The 20,944-nt window shown below is 37.9% G+C and overlaps 1 protein-coding gene across 2 annotated transcripts in view; it reads right to left on the reverse strand.

Annotated features, from left to right (window-relative positions):
- Nucleotides 1-20,944, reverse strand: part of LOC124797978 (histone H3-8-like) — a 99,366-nt gene that overhangs the window by 19,872 nt on the left and 58,550 nt on the right. For both annotated transcript variants that reach the window (XM_047261154.1, XM_047261155.1), the window contains exon 3: nt 492-646. In XM_047261154.1, coding sequence (XP_047117110.1) covers nt 492-646 — 155 coding nt within the window. The remainder of the gene's footprint in view (nt 1-491; nt 647-20,944) is intronic.

A 20,944-nucleotide genomic window follows, 5' to 3' on the forward strand; every position in this document is an offset into this window, starting at 1 on the left:
TTGAAGTCACACACACCAACTTTGAAGGGCCCGCTATAGGTCGGACAACTGCCATAGTTGTTCGCACAACAACACGCGCACTGCACTGGGAACTATGCTCAGATATGTCAACTGCAAGCCCTACAGAGCTTGTGGGAAGACATGTATACAAAAGCTGCTTTTCTTGTGCCTAATGGTGACAATCATTAACAAGGATTTTCATAAAACAAGAGCTTGAAATAATGATTTTGAGGAAACTAAGGTGCTATACAGTCTTAATGGCAAAGGTTTCTTCAACTGTGGCATTAAACCTATAAAGTACAACTGATATATGCAGAAAATCATTCTTTAAAACTGTTAATCAAAAACAGAAATTCTATCATCAACATTAAATGCACTATATAATGATGGTGTTATGTTATGCCTGTAACTCATGAGTTATCTCATTATAAGAACAATTTACAAGTTAACGATTCTATTCGTAGTTACTTAGTTCAGGTTTGAAACTATACCTGCTAACATTGGTTTCTCTTGAAACAGTCATCAAAATCTCTTTAATCAAACGGACAAATGGTGTCTTTGGTATCACTAGTTGAGTTGATCTCTGATATTTCCTTATCTCTTTAAGTGCTTTGTAGCCACGTTTTGTTGCTCTCTTCCTTTTCACCTGCAAAAAGAAGATAAGATAATGACTATTCTGAAAGCAGCCCATAATATTACAAACTTAGGTGGTAATAAATAAAAGTGAAGTGAAAAATTTTAAATGGAAATGTATCTGCAATAATTTTCACATCAAAAAATTTTAATGCGCTCTCCTGCTTCTTGCCTTTTATTCTAAAAGTGTGCGTATACCATTTCTTAGTGTCACAGCACCCATCCAACTTAAGTGTGGACATGTTTAAACTTATTTAGAGCACTGCACACTAGCACTTAGCGCGCCATGGGTTGTTATTCACTTTCAGTTACGTTACATTCATTTTTTATGCCATTTCCGGAACATTATGTTGGAGGAAAAGTGTAAATAGAAGCTGTTGAACACCAAATGACCTCAATTTAATAAGTTGTAGCTGTCTTGTTCTATAACATATAGAACATGACACTATCAGTAATGATATGAATCTCACAATTTGTGAGTGCAAATTATTATTATTATTATTATTATTATTATTATTATTATTATTATTTTTATTTTTTTTTTTTTTTGGTCGGGGGTGGGGGGAAGCAACAACTACTCCAAGACCCCTTCCTTATTGTTCAAAGAAACTCACCTGGAATGGAGGCAATTATAGAGGAACACGAAAAACCTATCCATCTTTTAGATGCCATGAAAGTGTTTACAAACAATTTGAATTGGGTGGCAGGTGTGGGCACAGTACGTTACCACAGGTCGAGCCCAGAATAATTACGGCGGAGGAGTATGTGTAGTAAGGATAACTCACATCAGAGTAGTTCAGAAAAGCTGATGGTGGAGGGAAGGATCCAGATGGCACAGTAGCCATTAAAATCAAGTGTCTGATGATCAGCTGCATGTTGTTGCTAAGGGTGGTCTACTTTGCTCCTGGCCAGTTTGCTGGTGGCAGCTCATCCTGGTGGACAGTTGGTTAGTACCGTTCATCCTGGTTGACGGTTGGTAATCATAACATAAAATGCTGTGCAATTATTGCAGCAGAGCTGGCAAATGACATGGCTGCTTTCACAGGTGGCCTGGCCCCTGGTGAGGTAAGATAAACCTGTGACAGGACTGGAATAGGAAGTGCTGGGTTAGTGGATTGGGCAGGTTCTGCATCTGTGTCTTCCACAGGGATATGGTTCTTGTGGCACGGGGTTGGGATTGGGAGTGACGCAGGGAAGGACTAGAAGGTTGGGTGGGTGACGAACACCGTTTTAGGAGGGTTGGGAAGTATCTCTGGTAGGATGTCCCTCATATCAGGGCATGATACTAGGTAATCCAAGCCTTGGCGAAGGATGTGGTTCAGCTGTTCCAGTCTGGGGTGGTACCGGGTGATGAATGGGACACTCCGACGCTCTTTTGTGGCTGGTTCCTGGGGGTGGTGGGTGGACTGGGGGTGTGATGAGAAATGGTACAAGAGATCTGTTTGCAGACTACGTCTGGGGGATAGTGGCTGTCTGTGAAGTACTTGGTGAGACCCACAGCACACTGAATAAAGGAGATTTTGTCACTACAGATATGCTATCTTCGGGTGGCCAGGCTGTATGAGAAGGATTTTTTTTGTTGTGAAAGAGATGGCAGCTGTCAAAATGCAAGTGCTGTTGATGATTAGTAGGTTTAATATGAACAGAGGTGCAGACAAAGCCATCAGAGAGGAGGTGGTCAGCATCTAGGCCGGGTTGAGGAGAGAAGTGAAGCGGATGGGAGAGAAGTTGTTGAGGTTGTGAAGGAACAAAGATAGGGTGTCTTGGCCTAGAGTCCAGATCATGAAGATATCATCAATGAACCTAAAGCAGATTATGGTTTGATGTTCTGGGAGGCTAGGAAGGACTCCTCTGATGGTTGGCATAGGAGGGTGCCATGCAAGTGCCCATGTCTGTGCCACCAATTTGTTTATATACCTTCCCTTCAAATGAGAAGTCTTTTTGCATTAGGATAAAGTTAGTAAGGCGCATAAGAAATGAGGTTGTGGGTTTGGAGTCTAAAGGACATTAGGAAAGGTAGTGTTCAATAGCGGTAAGACCGTGGGAATGAGGGATGTTGGTGTATAGGAAGGTGGTGTCAACAGTGACAAGTAAAGACCCGGGAGGTAAAGAAGTGGGGATGGTGGATTCAGTGAAGGAAGTGATTGTGTCGATGACGTGGGAGGCTAAATTACGGGCAACTGATTGTGGCTGTTGGTAAACGAGGGCAAAAATTCTTTCATTTGCAGCACAATAACCAGCCGCAATGGGGTGTACAGGATTATTGTGTTTGTGGATTTTGGGAAACAAAGTGGGCATGCAGGGGTGTCATAGGGGTGAGGAGGGAAATGGACTTGGGGGAAATGTTCTGGGAAGGACCTAAGGCTTTAAGAAGGGACTGGAGTTTCGTGTTGGACGTCTGGGATGGGATCATCCCGGCAGACTTTATAGGTGGAATAATCAGATAATTGGCGGAGGTCTTCTGCAGCTAGTCAATGTGATTCATGACAACAGTGATGGAAACTTTGTCTGCAGGTACAATGATTAGGTCAGCATCTGTTTTGATGTTGTTTATGGCTTTTCTTTCTTCTATTACAAGGTTGGTGTCCTGAGGAAGGGATGTGGGGAAGGATGGTGAGGCGAAGTTGGAGGTAAGAAATTCCTACAGGTGATGAGTAGGTGGTTAGGTGGTAGGTTGGGGAGGATCATGGTTGGATGATGGTATGAACTGGAAGAGACAGGGTTCAATCTTGGAATTAGGGCGATTTTGGTTGAAGATTTGGCAGCAAAGAAGTGCAGGAGTAGGGAGAAGAAGAGTAGGTCTTTGACAGGTCTAGCATTGTACATTAAACAATTAATTAAGCATAGAAAAAATGTAGTCTCTCAGGGGGGTGACAAAGGCTGCCCAAGGAACTGTTTTATTTCAAGGTGTTGATGGAGATGTACAAAGCCGATTTACTATTTTGATAAGCACAATATTTGGAATGCCTACACACGGTAGGAATATTTTTCGTTCTTTCAACTGTCATTAACTAAAATGCAATATGTATTGTCATTTTCCGGAAACTTTGAAGTTACTTCAGAATTCTTAGTGAAATTATGTCTGCATCCACACAAAATTGCAAAGCATTATTTTAGTTATTTTTTGATGTGCGTGAATTAGTTTTGTTACACATTTTTGTCATTTCTTGTAAATTCTCAGTGTCAGTGATTGTTGTAAATCATTGAAATACCAGTGATTAGCGCAGAGGAGGAGAGCAGTTTGTTACCAACCATCAACAGCACAGCATAGAGAACTTACTTTACATATTTTCACCACCAAACATCTCGTGTGCAAATAAAGCAATTTCGTGGAAAATTTATACCTGGAATTTATTTCGCACATTACATAGTGAGATTTGTACAGAAACAAAGAAGAAGAGCTCGGGAGTATTTGCAGTGAAGCTAACCTCTCAAGAATGAAGACTTTTACAAAGTAAATTTCCGTTACTTTATGTCTATGGTCACAATTTTTTTTTCATCAGATTACAAGTTTCGGTCTTTAATGACCATTTTCAGATCTGCAGCAAAATATGGGAAAACATAAATACACTAGCAGCTTAAAGAAATACAATAGCCCATAATGAAAAGTACTACTGACATACAGGTATATTTGTGCACTTTAAGTATGAACAGGCATATCTGTTTTATGGAAACATGTCTTAACATACTGCAGCCTGAGTGGCATTGTCAAATGTTAAACACAAAATTAGTACCAGCATCATCAAATATGCAGGTCATTCCATGTCAAGTCACTCAGGCCTTGACACCAACCATGTCAGATTTTGATGAAACTTTGTACAATTACTTCTTTTATCATCCTGAAAGCACTTGTAAAATTTTTTGCTCTATCTCTTATAGTTTTTCTTTTATAAATTTTTAAAGGTTTTAGATTTGGCGTTGTTTCAGCAGTCGGAAATCGTAACTTAAACGTGTCCTCACAACTAAAAAAATTTGTATGTTAAAGAATACTCAAGACATCAGTATGAAATTTTGGAATAAGTTTGTGTATTATATCTAAATGTTAAAAAAATTACCATAAAGATATATAAAAATCTTCCAAATGAAAAAAAATTACAAGTAGTTATGTTTTTTTTTTTGTTTAGTTTTACAAAAACTGCAATATCTAGAGTCTCAGACCTGATAGAAAGCTCAAATTTGTTTTAAAATACTCTTAACTGTATAGGCTATTAGATAAAAGAAAAATTATGTTGGCTTTTTAAACTGTTCAATAGTTATCTAATTTTTTTAAATAATATTAATTATATTTTAAAAATAAAAAGTACCAAGTGTCTTAGACACCAAAAATAAGTTTTTGTCTTCTTGGAGTAACAATGTATGCTTGGATTTTGTTTTGTTATTCCTGTGTTTTGAAGTAAAAAATTATTAGTGTTAAATAGTGCTTGGATAGTATTTTATTAAGTTTATTCGAACTTTCAGTAAGTACTGTTACTTAGTTTACAGAGATTCTTTTCCAATATCCTATAAAAGAAACCAGAACAGTAATCAGACCAAAAGTGAAATCAGTATGTCAGATATTCAAACCTGTAGCGTAGGGTTATTTAAAAAATCTGACTGTTTCCAAACAACCTACACACCTTCAAAAAAGTTACAACCAGTGCCTGAATTGAGTGAGGAAGAAAAAAAATTTGATCCACTTACGATCTGGAATTAATCTGTGTGAATTTAAGAATATATGTTCACACCACAGCTACTACTTTTTAAATGTTTTTGAAAAGATCAAACAACATGTATAGACCCACTAAAAAAACACAAAAAGCCCATCAAAAGTCGTTGAGAAGTGTAGGCTTGGATCTTTCTAAACAATTACTGACAAAAAATAGTAGCATAAAACCTGGACAAAAGCTTTGCTCAACATGCTGTAACTTTTGTGAGGAAAAATTAAGAGTTGAAGTCAATGAAAGTGAAACAGATGATGAAGTAATGGTTGAATTAGAATCATTGGAATCCAGAAATGAATCCCTCGTACAAACAAACATTGCTCTTGATAATTTAGGTTTAACACCGATAAAGTTTCATGGCTTGTCAGAACAAAGTAAAGGGTCTTATTTTAAAAGGAAGGTTAGTAGTATTGAAAAGACTGCAAAAAAGACGGTTTCAAAAGCATTAAAATATGATGCACCAAGTTCTGATGATGATAAAGAAGATACAAGTGTGGTTGAAAAAGCAAAGGATTTTGATGTAATGATTTCTCTTATGAAAGAGAAGATGTCATCTGTTGGAGGTCTAGAAAAATCCAGATTCTGACCTTGGCTCCAGATTCTTGGAGTCGAAATAAAGTGATGAAAGAATTTAATGCAAGTGAGTACATGGTGCGACAAGCTAGAAAGCTAAAATCTGAAAAGGGTATTTTGGAAACTCCTGGTCCAAAAAAAGGTAAAACTCTTTCTGAAAATACAGTATGACTTGTAACAGATTTTTATGAAAAGGATGTAAGTTCCAGAGTGCTACCTGGAACAAAAGACAAAGTAAGTGTTCAAAAAAATGTGTACATGCAAAAAAGACTCATTTTGTGTAACTTGAGAGAACTCAATTATTCTTTCAAATGGGATAATCCCGAGGTAGAAGTAGGATTTTCAAAATTTAGTTTCTTGAGACCTAAATGGTGTATCCTTGCTGGTGCTGCAGGCACACACACTGTATGTGTATGCAGTATCCACCAGAATGTTAAACTATTATTGGATGCTGTGAAAATTGAAGAATCTTATAAAGACCTAATTAAGATGCTTGTGTGCAACACGGAAAACCAAAACTGCATGCTACATCATTGCGACAGCTGTCCTGCAAATGCTGCACTAACTGAGTACTTAACTGAAAAACTAAGTGAAGATTATGATTTAGAAGAAGAAATTGTAATCAGTCAGTGGGTTAACACAGACAGGGCAGAAATGATCAAACAGTCTATCAGTATTGAAGACTACATTTCTTTATTGGTTAGGTCATTGAAAAAGCTCATCCCGCACTCATTTATAGCAAAATCTCAATCAGCAGCCTTTAAAAGATTGAAAGAAGACCCACCACCCAAAACAGCAATTATTGTGATGGATTTCAGTGAAAATTATTCCTTTGTTATACAAAATGAGATCCAAAGTTACCACTGTAATAGAGGTGGTTGTACTCTACACCCAGTTGGAGTTTTCCTAGGAAATGAGGAAAACAATGTTTTTGTTTCCAACCACTGTTTTATTAGTGATGACCAAGACCATGACACTGGTTTTGTTAACTTTGTACAAAAAGAAATTACAAAGTGGCTGTCATTACATCATACTGACATTGACTCAGTTCACTACTTTACAGATGGTTGTGCTGGGCAGTACAAAAATAGAAACAGTTTTAAAAATTTGACTGAACACTTGAGAGACTTTAATTTGAAGCCCCAACACTCTTTTTTGCAACAAGTCATGGGAAGTCAATTTGTGATGGCCTAGGAGGAACTATTAAAAAAATTTTAAGGAAAGCCAGTCTACAGCTTTCAGATGAAGAACAAATAATGACAGCAATCGATGTGTACAAGTTTTGTGAAAAAAATATTGAAAACATTCATTTTCACTTTATTGACAAAAAAGAAGCTGATTTGCTATGGTTTAAACTAGAGAAATGTTTTTTCAGCAACCCGAACCATTCCTGGAACAAGAAGTTTTCATAACTTCAAACCACTTCCAACAAACAACCTTGAAATTAGAAAGACTACAGATAGTGTAAAACCCTCCTTAGTCTTTTCTTTCCATTCTTCTTCTGATTGGGTTTGTGTTGAACCATGGAAATCATGATGGTAACTGGTACTTTGGACAGGTAAAAACAATATTCAATGATGAAGAAGATGCAGAAATTCTATTTCTACATCCTTCAGGACCAGCTGCATCATTTTATTGGCCTGAAAGAGAAGATTCTTGCATAGTGCCTTTGGAGCACGTAGTCTGTGTAGTAGAAACACCTCAATCAAGCAGCACTGGAAGAATGTATTACTTCAAAAAAGACTGTATCAAAAGAACTGAAAGCTCTTGGATGAAGTGGAAAAACAGTTTGAATCAGCATTAATGTTTATTAAAAAGACAAAATTACTCAAAAAATTCAATGTTTCAAGCAATCAGTTGGGTTATACATAAGTGTTGTAAGACCACTATCTTTGTACATAATTCTAATGTAATCTACTATAATTAATAAACATGTTAAAAAGCCATCATTATTTTTGTTTTATCAAGTAGCCTATATGTTTAAGAGTAAATTAAAACAAATTTGAGCATTCTATCAGGTCTGAGACTCTAGATATTGCAATTCTTATAAAACAAAACATCTGTTAAAAAAAGAAAAAATATATATATTTTTTTTTCATAGAAAATATTAATATATTTTAATAGTATCATTTTTATCTTCAAATATATATAATAAATAAACTTGCTGCAAAAATTCATGATGTTATCTAAAAGAGTTTTTAAGATAAGCAATTTTAAAGTTTTGAATAAAAATTAAATTTACCATTTCCAAAGGTTCGGAAAACGCTAAACATAAAAACTTTAAAAATTTATAAAAAAAAACTATAAGAGATACAGCAAAAAAAATTTACAGGTGTTGTCAGGATGGTATTAGACCCATTTGAGCCAAATTTCATGAAAATCTAAGGAGGTGGGTGTAAAATTTATTTTTTATTGGGTGATTTGATATGGAATGACCCATGTATAAATAACAGCACATGCAAGAATTATCTTGTCAGCAGCACTACTGTTCAAAACAAACTGCTGTAGAATAGCCACAAGATGATTGTGTTGCAAGTTCACCAGATGTCGCTACTGTAGGCATACACTTATTCTTCGATGATTAATTGAACATCTTAAAATAAAGGGGGTTATAACTGGCAAAGTCTGTAACGGGCTTATAAGGTATAAGAGGCATTACAGTAATAAAAAGCAATGATACAGAACATGACTAAAGGCTTACAACATATCACTCCACATGTTAGGCAAATATTAAACGCGTAATAGTTTAAACTAAAATGGCATTCTAACTGGCTGGGATGACGAAATTAGAAATTGCAGACACAGCTTTTAAGGTCAATAATGCTTTGTCTGTTCAAAATGGTTCAATTTTTTGAATCACGAGAGTGGTATTTTCAAGGGTCTCAATACCATGTTAGAGAAGGAGAAAGCGATGATCACTCGACCTAACAAGGGGAACACGACAGTTCTTATATATGAAGATGACTACATTAGGAAAATGTATTTTTCTTTTTGCATTAAACGATATTACAAAGATTCACTAAGACCCAACAGAGAAGTTTCAGACCAGTTTCCAGAGAAAGACTGACAGCTCCCACTTTCTTCTTAATGAATACGAAAAGAGGTCACTTGAAATTATGAATGTCAAACTTCTCCAGTTTAGATCTAAAGTTAAGATTCACAAAGATGGAAATCCAGTTTGTCCAATTGTGAACAATATATCATCACCATGTTATAAATTAAATAAGTTTCTTAATAATAAACTTAAACCGGTTTACATGTTCAATAATTATTTGAGGTAAAAAATAGTTTGGAGTTAGCAAATGCAATCAATATACACCAAATAATGAAACATTAGCCTCTTGGATGTAAAAACACTCTACAGTGATGTCCTAGTAAAAGAGACTACTGACAATATTAGATGTACTCTCCTATCCTATAACAAGATGCAGAGTTGTGAATTTCTACAACTTGTCTTAGCTTACAATTTTTTTACCTTCAATGACATAATATATAATCAAAGAGATGCGCTTGGGATGGGTAATAGTCTAGCTGGTACTCTAGCAGATATTTTTGTGAACAATTAAGAATGTAAATTTTTTTGCCAAGTTTCCACAGCTAAAAGATAAAACGATTTATTATAAACGGTATGATGATGACTTTTATTACTGATAGAAGGTGACATCAGTGAGGTCAACGCATGTGCCCAAAAATAATTTTACTACTGAAGTTAAAAAGAGGACTCCATTAACTACCTTGACCTTACTATTAGGAAAGTTGACAACACATGTAAGTTTTCGATTTTTAGAAAACTACTTGTACAGATAGTATCATCAATGACAGCTCATGCCACCCTCCCAGATACCAAAAGGCCTTCTTCACCTCCATGATTCACCGGCTCCTTCGCCTACCTTTGGACAAATGTGAAATACAAGAGTGAGTCAAATGAAAACCTTAAATATTTTTTTAAATATTATTTATTGTGCAGAAGTGGTACAAAGCTGTATCACTTTTCAACATAATCTCCCCCACTCTCAATGCAAGTAATCCAGCGCATACAAAGTGCATAAATTCCTTTAGAAAAAAATTCTTTTGGTAGTCCACGCAACCACTCATGCACCGCGTGGCGTATCTCATCAGAACGCAACTTTTTTCCTCCCATTGCGTCTTTGACTGGTCCAAACATACGGAAATCACTTTGGGCAAGGTCTGGTGAGTATGGTAGATGAGGAAGACACTCAAAATGCAGGTCTGTGATTGCTGCAACTGTTGTACGGGCAGTGTCGGGCCTTGCACTGTCATGTTGCAAAAGGACACCTGCTGACAGCAATCCTTGTTTTGATTTGATTGCAGGCTGCAGATGATTTTTTAGATCTGTGTGTGATGCACTGGTCACAGTGGTCCCTCTAGGCATGTTGTTGTTGTTGTTGTTGTCGTCGTCTTCAGTCCTGAGACTAGTTTGATGCAGCTCTCCATACTACTCTATCCTGTGCAAGCTTCTTCATCTCCCAGTACCTACTGCACCCTATATCCTTCTGAATCTGCTTAATGTATTCATCTCTCGGTCTCCCTCTACGATTTATACCCTCCACGCTGCCCTACAATGCTAAATTTGTGATCCCTTGATGCCTCAGAACATGTCCTACCAACCGGTCCCTTCTTCTTGTTAAGTTGTACCACAAACTCCTCTTCTCCCCAATTCTGTTCAATACCTCCTCATTAGTTACGTGATCTACCCATCTAATCTTCAGCATTCTTCTGTAGCACCACATTTCAAAAGCTTCTATTCTCTTCTTGTCCAAACTATTTATCGTCCATGTTTCACTTCCATACATGGCTACACTCCATACAAATACTTTCAGAAACGGCTTCCTGACACTTAAATCTATACTCGATGTTAACAAGTTTCTCTTCTTTAGAGCTAGGCATGTAATGCTCCAAAATGATGCCTTTTTCGTACCAAAAGAGAGTCAGCATAACCTTCCCTGCTGATAGTTCTGTTCGAAACTTCTTTGGTTTTGGTGATGAGGAATGGCGCCATTTCTTGCTCACTCTCTTCGTTTCCAGTTGGTGGAAATGAACCCAGGTTTCGTCCCCAGTAACGATTCTTGCAAGGAAGCCATCACCTTCTTGTTCAAAGTGCCAAGGAAGTTCTTCACAAGCATCAACAAGTTGTTCTCTCATTTCAGGAGTCAGCTGCCATGGCAACCATCTTGCAGACACTTTGTGAAACTGGAGCACATCATGCACAATGTGGTGTGTTGACCCATGACTAATCTGTAAACATGTTGCAATGTCATTCAGTGTCACTCGGCAGTTTTCCTTCACTATGGCTTCAACTGTTGCAATGTTCTGTGGAGTCACAACTCGTTGTGCCTGACCTGGACGAGGAGCATCTTCCACTGAAGTCACACCATTTGCGAACTTCCTACTCCATTCGTAGACTTGCTGCTGTGACAAATATGCATCACCGTACTGAACCTTCATTCGTCGATGAATTTCAATAGATTTCACACCTTCACTACGCAAAATCCGAATAACAGAACGCTGTTCTTTCCTGGTGCAAGTCGCAAGTGGGGTGGCCATCATTATACTGACACTGCGACGGTATGTGTGCATCTGCACTATGCTGCCACCTACAGGCCATTCTTCACGCTGTTTGTAGCACGCTTACCAATTTACAGGATAACGGTGCAAAATTTCCATTTGTTATTACAAATTTAAGGTTTTCATTTGACTCACCCTCGTCCATAAAGAACTCAGCATTTTAAAACAGACTGCGGTAGCTAACGGCTTTTTTTTAAATGATGTCACGTGCACTTACAGTGCGCTAAAAAACATGCACAGCCACGGAACGAAACTTCGTTGTGTCTGCTTTTGTCTGAAACTGGTCAATCTATAGGGAACATTGAGAATAGTATGGGTATTCTCCAAAGGGTGGAAAATGCCTTGATCTTAATTTCTTAGAGGTGCTTGAAATTTATAAATCAAAAAAAGAAAGAACCAACAAAGCTGCTTAACTGGCAGTGATTTCGTGCTGAATGCCTACTTTGTTGGCAGTGATTTCGTGCCCAATGCCTACTTTGTTTTGTTTGACAATGTTTTACTTTAATCACTGAAAGCCTCTTGTCACTAGTTCGTTGATAGTTTCACCTAGTATAGAATGCCTTACATATTTACTTCATTGTCTTATGCTGTGCGGATGCTAGTGATTTCTAGTTCCTTCGCTGTTTATATAATATACTTCATTAACTAGATAATCTTATTCGTGCACTGGTATGGAGTTTTATCATTCTTTTCTTGCAGCGGCATGCCACAGAGTATGAGGTGCCCTCTGGCGGTCACGTTCCAACTAACCACTGCTCGCCTATGCAGAATTCTGCTATTAGCACTAACAGTGAGCGCTGATTATGTGCGGCAGTCTGCTTTCTTTCATTGTGGCTTATTTAGATACTTGTTTTATAGTTTTCTATATTATTCTGTGCACTTTGAAAGCTGTTTTTTAATTAAGTCATTATCTATAATATCGGCACTTGAGCATTTCCTCTTTTTGACAAATTTAACTTCGGTCGTGTTTTATTTCATTGCTTTTTATTACTGTAATGCCTCTTATACCTTAGAAGCAGGAGTAGGTTTAATAATGAATTAAAAAATAGGAGTACGGGTAAGCTACTACAAACAGCATAGTGAACACATTATTGTGGCCAAGATAGACACGAAGCCCACGCCTACTACAGTAGTACAAGTTTATATGCCAACTAGCTCTGCAGATGATGAATAAATTGATGAAATGTATGATGAGATAAAAGAAATTATTCAGGTAGTGAAGGGAGACGAAAATTTAATAGTCATGGGTGACTGGAATTCGAGAGTAGGAAAACGGAGAGAAGGAAACATAGTAGGTGAATATGGATTGGGGATAAGAAATAAAAGAGGAAGCCGGCTGGTAGAATTTTGTGCAGAGCATAACTTAATCATAGCTAACATTTGGTTCAAGAATCATGAAAGAAGGTTGTATACATGGAAGAACCCTGGAGATACTAAAAGGTATCAGATAGATTATATAATGGTAAGACAGAGATTTAGGAACCAGGTTTTAAATTGTAAGACATTTCCAGGGGCAGATGTGAACTCTGACCACAATCTATTGGTTATGAACTGTAGATTAAAACTGAAGAAACTGCAAAAAGGTGGGAATTTAAGGAGATGGGACCTGGATAAACTGAAAGAACCAGAGGTTGTACAGAGTTTCAGGGAGACCATAAGGGAACAACTCACAGGAATGGGGGAAAGAAATACAGTAGAAGAAGAATGGGTAGCATTGAGGGATGAAATAGTGAAGGCAGCAGAGGATCAAATAGGTAAAAAGACGAGGGCTAGTAGAAACCTTGGGTAACAGAAGAAATATTGAATTTAATTGATGAAAGGAGAAAATATAAAAATGCAGTAAATGAAGCAGGCAAGAAGGAATACAAACGTCAAAAATGATATCGACAGGAAGTGCAAAATGGCTAAGCAGTGATGGCTAGAGGACAAATGCAAGGATGTAGAGGCTTATCTCACCAGGGGTAAGATAGATACTGCCTACAGGAAAATTAAAAAGACCTTTGGAGAAAAGAGAACCACTTGTATGAATATCAAGAGCTCAGATGGAAACCCAGTTCTAAGCAAAGAAGGGAAAGCAGAAAGGTGGAAGGAGTATATAGAGGGTCTATACAAGGGTGATGTACTTGAGGATAATATTATGGAAATGGAAGAGGATGTAGATGAACATGAAATGGGAGATATGATACTGCGTGAAGAGTTTGACAGAGCACTGAAAGACCTGAGTCGAAACAAGGCAACCAGAGTAGACAACATTCCATTAGAACTACTGACAGCCTTGGGAGAGCCAGTCCTGACAAAACTCTACCGTCTGGTGAGCGAGATGTATGAGACATACCCTCAGACTTCAAGAAGAATATAATAATTCCAATCCCAAAAAAAGCAGGTGTTGACAGATGTGAAAATTACCGAACTATCAGTTTAATAAGTCACAGCTGCAAAATACTAACACGAATTCTTTACAGAGAATGGAAAAACTGGTAGAAGCCAACCTCAGGGATGATCAGTTTGGCTTCCGTAGAAATGTTGGAACACATGAGGCAATACTGACCTTATGACTTATCTTAGAAGAAAGATTAAGGAAAGGCAAACCTATGTTTCTAGCATTTGTACACTCAGAGAAAGCTTTTGACAATGTTGATTGGAATACTCTCTTTCAAATTCTGAAGGTGGCTGGGGTAAAATACAGGGAGCGAAAGGCTATTTACAATTTGTACAGAAACCAGATGGCAGTTATAAGAGTCGAGGGGTATGAAAGGGAATCAGAGGTTGGGAAGGGAGTGAGACAGGTTTGTAGCCTATCCCCGATGTTATTCAATCTGTATATTGAGCAAGCAATCAAAGAAACAAAAGAAAAGTTTGGCGCAGGTATTAAAATCCATGGAGAAGAAATTAAAACTTTGAGGTTCGCTGATGACATTGTAATTCTGTCAGAGACAGCAAGGGACTTGGAAGAGCAGTTGAATGGAATGGACAGTGTCTTGAAAGGAGGATATAAGATGAACATCAACAAAAGCAAAACTAGAATAATGGAATGTAGTCAAATTAAGTCGGGTGATGCTGAGGTAATTAGATTAGGAAATGAGACACTTGAAGTAGTAAAGGAGTTTTGCTATTTGGGGAGCAAAATAACTGATGATGGTCGAAGTAGAGAGGATACAAAATGTAGACTGGCAATGACAAGGAAAGTGTTTCTGAAGAAGAAAAATTTGTTAACATCAAGTATAGATTTAAGTGTCAGGAAGTCGTTTCTGAAAGTATTTGTATGGAGTGTAGCCATGTATGGAAGTGAAATATGGATGGTAAATAATTTGGACAAGAAGAGAATAGAAGCTTTCGAAATGTGGTGCCACAGATGAATTCTGAAGTTAGGTGGGTAGATCACATAACTAATGAGGAGGTATTGAATAGAATTGGGGAGAAGAGGAGCTTGTGGCACAACTTGACTAGAAGAAGGGATCGGTTGGTAGGACATGTTCTGAGACATCGAGGGATCCCCAATTTAGTATTGGAGGGCAGCATGGAAGGTAAAAATTGCAGACAGAGACCAAGGGATAAATACACTAAGCAGATTCAGAAGGATGTAGGCTGCAGTAGGTACTGGGAGATGAAGAAGCTCGCACAGGATAGAGTAGCATGGAGAGCTACATCAAACCAGTCTCAGGACTGAAAACCACAAGAACAACCACCTTAGAAGCCCATTGTGTCTTTACCGGTTGTATCCCCCTTTATTTTAAGTTGTTCAATTAATCATTGAAGAATGTGTGTATGCCTACAGTGGTGACATCTGGTGAACTTGCAACACAAACATCTTTTGGCTACTGTACAGCAATTTGTTTTGAACAGTAGTGCTGCTGACAGGATGACTCTTGCATATGCTATTGTTTTATACATATTTGATGATGCTGCTATGGCTGCAGTACATCAGGACACGTTTTCATAAAACAGGTATGCCTCTTCATACTTAAAGTGCACAAATGTACATGTATGTCAGTTGTAATTTTCATTATGGACTATTGTATTGTTTTAGGCTGTCGGCAATCTGCTACTGCAGATCTGAAGATGGTCATTATGGACCGAAACCAGTAGTCTGATGACAAAAATTGTGACTATGGACGTAAAGTAAAGTAAATTTATTGTATATTCGGGTGTCCGTGTCACAGCTTGTGAAGATCTACAAGTTATGTAAATTTCATGAACAGTTTTGGAAACAACATTTCATCTCTAAATTAATGAAAAAGTCTGAATCTCTCAGTTCAGTCTTTCTTTCTTTTCTTCTCTCTCTCTCTCTCTCTCTCTCTCTCTCTCTCTCTCTCTCTCTCTCTCTCTTTTTGGCGATAGTTGCATCTAAGCTGGTGGAGGCCTATTTTTTAAATTCTTACGGTTCACATTGTTATTGTGGCTGCAAAACTCTTGCCATAAAATTTCAGTTTCTGTAAGTCAGCAAATATTTTAATTACCAGCAATCCACATTATACACAACTCACACCACTCTGATTTCTTCACCATCAACAGTTTCATTTTAATCTTCTCCCTTCCTTTGTCTCCTCCTCCCATACTCACTCTCACTGTCCATCTCCTCCTCCCCCCTCAGTTTCACTTTCACTGTCTATCTCCTCCTCCCACTGTCACTGTCACTGTCCATCTCCTCTCCCACCCTCTTCCTTATTTCTTCCCACCTGTACAAAATTCCTGTCCATTTTTTCAACGAAGTCCCACACTTCCTGCCATCTGTGTCGTCGTCGCCCCCCCCCCCCCCCCCCCCCCCGCCAATCTCCTCCTCTGACTCCACTTCTCTCTGTACATTTCTCCCTCCATTCTATACTTCTACCTCTCTTTGTCTATCTTGTGCTCCCCAAATCTGTGTGCATTCCTTCCACCCCCTTCTTGCTGCATATCTCATCCTACTCCTCCCTATTGTGGTATCCTTTATTGGTATCTCACACTTGGCAATGAAAACATTCTGATAGTGGTCACTTGGGGACCAAACAGATCCAATGATGTGCGCCCGCTGAGTCATGCCTTCAACAGCTCCAACTATGAGTGCCCTCTGCTGCTGCAATATAGGGTGACCTAAAGCAGTTGCGTTTCCCAGTCTCAGTTGCAGTCTTAGTCAGCCTCCGACAATTCGCTAGTGCATTAATTGCGGGAGCCTCACACTGCATGGCACTCTGTATTTTGCTTTTTGTAATAGCTGGATGTTTTGTTGTTTGTTCTTTTGTAGAGTTTCTTTGCAACACTCGGAGAAAGCTACAAGTAAAACTGTTTACTGCGTTTGTGTGTTCACTAATCATGTCTGCTCCTGTCCAACTTCCCTACAACGATAACACAGGCCATCGAAAAAAATTTTATGAAAAACTTTTTTTTAAACTCATTCTGTAAACTTGTTTTTACTTTGATAGCTGATCTTTACAGATTTTTATAAGCTGAATCCGAATCTAACCTTAGTTTTTTTGTATCACCCATAGTTTTTGAGCAATATGCTTTTTATCATATAGTATAAAAATCCTATGCTATATGGTAAACGGGGAAATTAATGAAACGCTTTGTTACAATATAAGCATGGTTTGTATTTACAGTAAGCCACTTAAAACAATGATATGTGTTAATAGAGGTTTCACTTGTCAGCTGGAATTGGTTTGTATTTTCTTTCTCTTTTTTCTTTGAAGCTTCTTGTGTAGCTTTTTCTACGAGGAGTCACTTGCTGGACTTCTCAGTGAAGTGACCAACAGCAGTACCCATCATGTTGGTGTTCCAGCCACCTTGGTAGTGTTTTTCCATCACTTTAATGTCCTGGTGAAAATGCTCTCCTTGATCCTCACTAACATCTTCCATACTGTCCAGGAAGTAATCAAGGTGATGGCTCAAAAAGTGAGTTTTCCGGCTCATTAAAGATCCTAAAGTTTTAAACTTCTTTAACATTGTAGCTATAATAGAAACATATTCTGAGTCTTTTTCATATCCTAAGAAGTTTGTAATGACTTGCTTGAATGATACCAATGCTTCTTTCTCATTTAAGGTCATTGTGGATTCAAAGTTAACATCAAACATCAATTTCCTAATGTCAGGTCCTACAAAGACGCCTTCTTTTAGTTTACCTTCTGAAAGGTGTGGAAACTTTTGTCAGAGATACTTAAAACAGGGTCCATCTTTAGGCAAAGCCTTTACGAACTGTTTCATTAGGCCTAACTTTATATATAGAGGTGGTAGGACAACGTTTTTTGGATCTACAAGGTTTTTGCGTAGAATGTTCTTCTCACCAGGTTTTAAAGACTCCCCCACAGGCCAGTTATTTCTGCACCAGTGTTGATCCCTAGCCCTATTGTCCCATTCACACAAGAAACATGGAAATTTGGTAAAGCCACCTTGCTGACCAAGGAGCATGCATGTTATTTTAGATCGCCACATATCATCCAACCATGAGAAGAATAACCTATTTTATTTAGCACTATTTCTGGGTTTTCGTAGCTTTGTTTCGCATGTACGGAATGTCCAACAGGGATAGATGCATACATGTTACCATTGTGTAATAAAACAGCCTTTAAACCAGTTTTGGATGAATCAATAAACAGCCTCCAGTCTTCCTTTTTGTATTCAACACCAAACTCATTCATCAGACTGGAAATGTCTGAGCAGTACACTAAATCACCTTCTTGTAGAAAAAACTTCGAAAATTGCTGCTCTCTCTTTCTATACATGTATATGCTGGTTCCAACTACCAGTAAGTTCATTTCTTTTAATCTAGAGCCAAGCAATTCAGCTTTTTCTTTCTTTAAGCCCAGATCCCTAACCAAACCGTTAAGCTCGGTCTGAGGAAACGATTTGGGCTCTAGACTTTCTGTATTACAATGGAATTCATCATCATCTGGTTCATCTAATTCACATTGTACATCAGAAAGGAACAGAATTTCAATCATCTGGTGGTTCAGGAACCAACAAATTTACACCATGTCCTACTAGTTGGATGGCGGACGGAAGGTTAGGGAAGCTTATTACCTTCCTGTTTTTCAAATTATGACCAGTAATATCAACACTGTAAAAGCAGCAATCATCTGCATGATTACTTGGATCCCTCCATATCATAGGAAAAGCAAATCTAAAGGCTTTTTCTCCTTTTTCGACTGTTTTCTCAGATCTTCAACACACACATAACATACCTTATGTGGCACCCAAGATTTATCTTGATCACCAAGATCAAGAAGATAGGTGTCCAGGTTTTTTGGAGGCAACACACATGGCATCACTGCATGGACAGTGATTACGTAAGTGTTTATTATAGTAATTCCGGACATGACTTATGTAAATGAGATGCATTATGGCACATTGATAATGTCATGGCAGACACGAGACCTATAAGGTCTATCACTTGCACTGGAAGTCAACAGTGGCTTTGAATATCAGGTTTGGAAACACTATCAAACAAAGTGGAGGAGTACCTGCCTTAAAAAGGCATGCAGCACAAAAATACCATGAGACACTGGGCTCTGAGAAAAGGGAGGTGTAGTTTGTTCACCTATTGACTGTTGATTACGACGTCTACTACCAGACTTGGTAGCTACCACAACTAGTTGTGGAAACAGCTTCAAATGATTTAGTTAACTGGAACACTTCAAGGAAAGGATCAGGTGATTAAAATGCATTGGGCTCTACTTCTCAATTGGGAGCTAAGAGAACAAACAGTCACTTCCTTAACAAGCAATTAGCATACGATTCATTGCAATGCACCGATGAGATAAACCTCGTAAATCTGTGACCCTGGCCATGTATGAAGTCATGATAGTGATATCCCGATCATAGTTATACAAAAACTGAAAAATCATTCATGGTTCCTGTTCCTTGTTCTGTCGCCTTCATCCTCTGAATCATACGTGGAAACTACACTGAATCGAGAAGCACAACCAACAAATGAAAATATAAAAGGATTGAAATGGGATCTGATCGAAACCCAGTAATTATAAATGAAACGATAAAATGATGGTGTCTTTAAACTGGTTTGATTTGAGTGACAAGTCCCTTATGCTATATTCTTCACAGCGGCATGAAAATGAGTATGTCTATGTTCTACACCTAGTTACTAAACAAAAAATCCTGAATTATCTGGCTGAGATAGGTGTCACCATAAATACTGTTTTATGCAATTCTAACATTCTTTAAATGGGGAGACAAATACCGTATTTACTCGAATCTAAGCCGCAATCGAATCTAAGCCGCACCTGAAAAATGAGACTCGAAATCAAGGAAAAAATATTTTCCCGAATCTAAGCCGCACCTGAAATTTGAGACTCGAAATTCAAGGGGAGAGAAAAATTATAGGCCGCATCTCCAAATCGAAACAAAGTTGGTCCATTGTAATATGAGACACAATTTAGGTCGAATGAATGACGATACAGCCACAGTAGTTTGGTTCGAGTCGTAAGTTAGCCGTTAAGCTTTACCACGTAGCCATTGCTATGCATCAGGCGCTCCATCCATATTTATATGGGTACCCTTCCTTTTCCACGTGCTTCATCTGGTTTGAATTGATAGCTTATTTTTCTTTGATCTGATAAGCACAGTTTTCTTTGTTAAAGGTGTTTACGTCACTCTAAGCTGAAAATGCGTGTTCACGGCCTGTGGCCGCTCGCGGCATGGCATGCTTTTGTGCGCGCTACCACCGCCTCTTTTTTTTCTTTTCTTTTTTTTTTTTTTTTTTTTTTTTAAAAAAAGAAAAAGAAAGAGGAATCGTCTCATTAGCGAAACAATGGCAAGAAACTGCTATTTGTTGTTACTTACACTGCTGCTTTCTTTGATAATGATCAACAAGAACCAAATAATAGACTGCGTATGATAGAAGATGTTCTGAATGAGAGTTTAGCGAAAATTTTTCTCCGTTTGAAAATCTTTGCAGGCGCCTCTTTAGTACATTACATTCTACACAGAATTTAGAGTCATCTTAGATTTAAAAATCAAGTCAATTGCCGTGCTTCATTTCTGACTGTATCACTATTAAGCATAAGAATATTACGAATATAAACATGACATGATATGTATATTCTTCCGTGTTTGCTGTTGTCTCACTCTAGTTTCGTAGTTTATTAGGCAGACCGGATCTAAATGAGATAGCAGCAAACATGAAACAATACATGGCAAAATGTTTATTTGCATATTATTCTTATGGTGACGAGAACACTGCATGTAATTCACAATTTATAAAAGTTCCTATTATAGCAACCATCTCTTCTCACAGATAGGAAAAAATTCAGAACGAGTTGGCCATACTGACAAACATCCCAAACGTTCTTTCCAGTCGGATTTTCGTAGTTAATTGAAATGCTGCTACGTTCGAAGATGAACCATGCAGAATTTGTATTTACTTCGTTGTATAATGTATGAAAATGCAGTGGTCGAAACTCGGGGCGGAGAAAATAGCTCGTCTTCCACCTTTTTTTTTTAATTTATTTACTGACACACAGGTT

Source organism: Schistocerca piceifrons, chromosome 5 (genome assembly GCF_021461385.2).
Source record: "Schistocerca piceifrons isolate TAMUIC-IGC-003096 chromosome 5, iqSchPice1.1, whole genome shotgun sequence".
In the NCBI taxonomy this organism is placed as follows: Eukaryota; Metazoa; Arthropoda; class Insecta; order Orthoptera; family Acrididae; genus Schistocerca; species Schistocerca piceifrons.